Here is a 4,751-nt window from a genome sequence, read left to right as displayed (position 1 = left end):
GCACTCTAGCCAGGGCAACAGAGCCAGACTCTGTCTCAAAAAAACCAAAAAAACCCAACTATATTGGGCAAGCAAAGATGTTGAAAATCAAAATATCACTATATCCAAAGCTGGCTTTACCCCAGAATAAACAAACACAATTCTGAACATGCCTTTGCCTTCATAGCCAGGTCCTAGAAGCCCTGCCTTTTGCTCAGGGCAATACTTCCCAAGGCAACTACCAAGAATGTCCTCCTATGGTTATACTCACAAACTGGTTACCCTTGCAAACTGAAAGCAATACTGCCTCTTTTCACCCCTAGCCAGCACCAACACCTCACTCTTTCTCAGTGAACCGGATAACGTGAGGCCCTGGACTTTTCCCCTGGAAGCTGCACAGTAGAAAGAAGTTTAGACTTGGGCGTCAAAAGATAGGACTTCCTCTTGCTGTGCGGATATCTGAGAAGTCCTCAACAAATCACTTAACCCTTTGGGACTTAGATTTTCTTTGAAATTCATGTCTACTAGGCAGTCTCCAAGACACAGTCCAATTTATTCATGACAGGTTTGTGCAAGCCCAACCCAGCCCTGGTCTCTAAAGGACTCGATTAATCTTTAAACTACCAGTGTGAGTTGTAATGAGAATTTGTAGAGGAAGTCCTTACTCAATCATTTTTGCATTTGTCCTGTTTTAAGGATTAAAATAAATATAGAAAACGTAGAAGGTGAATTAGATTCACTGAGCTCTAAAGACACTCAATTAAAGAAAACTTCCCTATTGTTTGAAGTGTCTTAAATCAATGTCCTGGTGCTGTCTTCTAGGCTATATGAAAAATCATTTGATTTTCAGCATTCACTCTTCTGTTTAAAAAAAACTACAGACTTCATAGTTATACTGCAATGTGCACTCATGTATTCCCAAAAGTCACTGAGCTCCTACTATGTGCCAGACCGTGGGAAGAAAATAATGAGTGGAACAGACAAGTTTCCTGCATTCTTAGAGCTTATCATCCACTGGAGGAGCTGGCACTAATCAGATACCACACAAAGGCATATTTACACGATGCAGGAATGAAGAAACACAGCAAGCAGAGTGAGCTTCTAAAAGGGGGAGGTAGCTTCCAAGGTCAGTTCCTAGCCAGCCTATCAAGGAATTGACCTTTGGAAACAAGCATGGGTGGAGGGAATTTAGAGAAAGGACAGGCAGCTCAGGTGGGCCACAGCCTTGGTGCAGCCTGAGGCCGAGAGGGAAGCAAAGCTGCTGGAGAAAAGTTTTCCCAACCATCCCCTTAAAGTCCTGTAAATTACCTGGGGACAGGTAGGCAATCATTTTCTTTTGGGAAATCCACGTGTATTTGTAAAGGATTAATCTTCCAAGTGGGTTGAGAACAACCGTTAACACATTCATTAACCTTTCATTTATGAAATGCTCTCAAGTTCATTTTTCCCTATTATATACCAGCACAGTGATTTCTTACCTTGGATTTTTAGCTGTCTCTTATTTTTTCTTGATCTATGAGTAGAGGTCCTGTGTTGGATGGGAAGGGGAAAATCCCCATAGTTTGTCTCACTGAAGACCCAGGCCCTTCAAGCAGCAAGAAGACAACACTGCAAGAAATCTGCCTATCTGGCTTTTAAAAGAGGATCCCTCTTTAGAATTTGAAATTAAGTTACAAAGGGTAATGTTTAAAACAGTTTGAAAAGCACTAGTGGAACAGTTCACTCTTTTTCAGCTTCCTAAATTAGAGAAACGGGGTAGATGCTAGGGAAGAGAGCACAAGAAATCTGTCCGGCTGTTACACCCATGGGTGTAAACAGTGTGTGCACAGATGCCACCGCACACTTCAGCCATGTGACTGGTTCGTATCCCCCTAATCTGCCCCGGTTTCAAGACAAGGCAAGAGGAAAGGCGGGTGTCTCGAACTCATCTAAAAGATACTAGAATGTCACATGGGACAAAGAAGGAACAATAAAAGGAGAAAAAACACAGAGGGGGATTTCTCTGGAGTGGAACACACATCCCGCCCCTACCCTCCCCAACAAATTCTACAATTCAATGCCCACAGTATTCTTTTCACATAGAAGCCAGGTTCTTCCTCGCTTACTAGATCTAGAAATCTACACATAAATAAATGCCACCTTCCCGTCACCAAAACCTTCTAGGAAGAACAAAATGTGGCTTTTTAAAAAGGAATTAGAATTGTTAATATGTTGTTTCTGTTCTCATTTGCTACACTTTTTACTTTGCCCAGGGAAAGGGCAACTTCTGCCAGTGCCCAGGGTAGATACTGTCCCCTGTAGCCATGTGCAGCCTGTCTTGTCCCTTCTGTCTGGAGTCCCTGTGCATTGCGACAACACATGCTGGTTTCCCCAAAGCTGCAGTGGGTTGTATAATCTCACTCCGAACACCTCGCAGGGAGCCTGGGGAGCTTCCCTCCCGAAAGCATCTGTTAAAACTCACTAGTGCCAGTTAATAAATAAAAGACCCACCAGGCAGGGACTCCAAGACTCAGGGGGAGGGCGAGAGGGAGATGCTGTTCCAACATCTTCGTGGGGTGGGGGCGGGTAGCCCAGGAGGTTGTAAGTCTGTCTAGGAGCAATATGTAAGCCTGAAGTTCCGTCCTCCAGGCTGGCGGTGCAGCAAGGTTCAGAGCACGCTGAGCCCAGCTACACCCGGGTTTGCGAAGATGGGGGGCGGGGACGGAATACAGGGGGATTCTAAGAATGTCTCCCCAGGTAAGTGCCAAGGACATCTGCGCTCTTTTCAATTACATAACTCCTGCGTATTTGCTGGAATATACATGGACGTGAATTTAACTACTTTTTTAAAGTAAAAAGACTACATAGACTGCATTTAAATGTTCTGGGTCTATTTAGAGTCCGAATGGACCTTGTCGCCACCTGGCAGCGTTAGAGGGTGGCATCCTGCTGGTTGGAACCACCAGGCCGCCCCCTCCACGCACCGCGGCGGGAGCCAGGTCGCGGCCGGGGACGGTGCCCTCTCGGCCCGGCTGGCTTGTCGTGGAGGCGCCCAGCCCCGCGCGTCCGCAGGCTGCGGGGCCACTGCCCTCCCCTCCCCGGCGGACACCTGCCCGCGGTTACCTGCGGGACTGCGGCGCTCTGCAGCCGGCTGGCCGCGGGGGGATGCCCGACCCCGGGCGCCTGCGCCGCGCCCTCCGCGGGGTCCGCGCCGTTCTCCCGCAGGCCTTCACCCGGCGCCGGGAAGAGCCCGCAGCGGCGCTGGAAGCGGGCGACCAGCTGGGAATCCTGCAGGCTCCGCAGCAGCTCGGCCATGGTGAGCCCCGGGCCCGCGCTCCGCTGCCACCACGCCGGGCCGCCGGGTGCCCTCCGCTCGCGTCGCTGCTCCCGCCTCGCACACGCGGGGCCCGCAGTGCGGGCGGGGCCCTGGGCCGGGCCAACAGGTGCGCCGCCCGGGTCCTAGCGCCCGCCCCCCGCGCGCGGGTGCCCAGGTATCCGCCTCCACCTAGCGCGAGGCACGTCCCCCTTTCTTTCCGATCCTGCGGGCTCGGGCGGTCACCGCGTCTGACCCGCGGGGAACTGGGAGGAGGAATGCAGGTGTCTGAACTGCGCCTCTCTTCGCACGTCCGCGCCCCCCGCCCTCCCGCCGGGCGCAATTGTGACACTAATGGGGAGCAGCCGCGCACGCCAGCACCTGCGCGAGTCCATCCTTCCTGGCGCTGGCCCATCCGGTAGCGACCTTCCTGTCAACTCTTGAGCCCAAGGTGAGGTCGGATTTCCCCCCACGCCAGCTCCCCACACCCGGCCGCCTACTCCACCTCTGCCGCTTCTTGAGAGACTCGCTCCCAGGAAGAACAGCGAGCCCTCTAGGGAAAATTCCCCAGTCCTTTCCAAACTCTGCGTGATGCAACGTCTCCCCAGAGGCCCGAGCACCCTCGACCTTGCACGAGAACCGAGAAGTTTCAAAGCGGGCCTTGAGTCACTCTCCGCGTAGCCGCCCCTGCCCTTGTGATTTGGCAACTGGGGAACACTTTCAGGTGGGTGGGGAGGAGACGCGCTTCCTTCCCGGTTTTCCGCATTGAGAACAAAGATGCTTACTACTCTCTCCTACCTCTTTCTGCTCTGTTTAAAAAATGACGCTGGGACAACTAACTCAGACCCTTTGGGAACTTCAGGCCCGAAGAAAACAAGGTGCTGAAGGACTGGGAAAAGGATTGGGCATCTCATCTGCACCTGTGCCAGCTTTAGAGCTTTCAACGGGAGAGCAGCAGAGGAAATGACCCGCAGATAGGTCTTGGGTTTCCCTCCTCTCTCTTAAATCTCCCTCCTGGGGCTCTGAAATCCCGTGGGAGAGGCCCCCTGCACCTCCTCACAGGGAGTGAGAGGCAACAGTCAAATTAGGCCCAGGTGATCAGCCTGCAACCAAAATGCAATTCAGTCCTCTTGTCTTCAGTTTTCAGTAGAAGGCTGTGAATTTCCTGGCTGTCCATGCCAAGCCTACTAAGTATCTGGTTGTATAAATGATGATGAGTGAACACCTGCCATTACCTTGTAAATATTTATCCAGTTGTCCTTTTAGGCCCGGGAGTCTTTGGGATGTGACTTTCCGCGATGAGTTGCTCTCCCTCAAGCCCTAGTTTCTGCTTTTCTTGCTTCTCAGTCCTGCCTGGAGACCAAGGTCAAGGGGACCGAGAGAGCACTGAAGGGACAGCATTTTCCTCTTACAGAAGGAGCACAGAGATGCTGTTATACCCCAGCTGTGTCACACACAGAGCTGTCTGGCTCAGGAGGCA

General features: G+C 51.8%; 1 protein-coding gene across 1 annotated transcript in view; it reads right to left on the bottom strand.

The window, feature by feature from the left end:
* Positions 1–3,273, bottom strand: part of SGPP2 (sphingosine-1-phosphate phosphatase 2) — a 112,152-nt gene extending 108,879 nt beyond the window's left edge. The window contains exon 1 of the mRNA XM_012642505.1: positions 3,107–3,273. Within this exon, the coding sequence (XP_012497959.1) occupies positions 3,107–3,273 (167 nt within the window). The remainder of the gene's footprint in view (positions 1–3,106) is intronic.
* Between the last annotated feature and the right edge of the window lie 1,478 nt (positions 3,274–4,751).

Source organism: Propithecus coquereli, unplaced genomic scaffold (assembly GCF_000956105.1).
Source record: "Propithecus coquereli isolate 6110/MARCELLA unplaced genomic scaffold, Pcoq_1.0 Scaffold18, whole genome shotgun sequence".
Taxonomy (NCBI): domain Eukaryota; kingdom Metazoa; phylum Chordata; class Mammalia; order Primates; family Indriidae; genus Propithecus; species Propithecus coquereli.
This window is presented reverse-complemented; position numbering and strand designations above follow the sequence as displayed.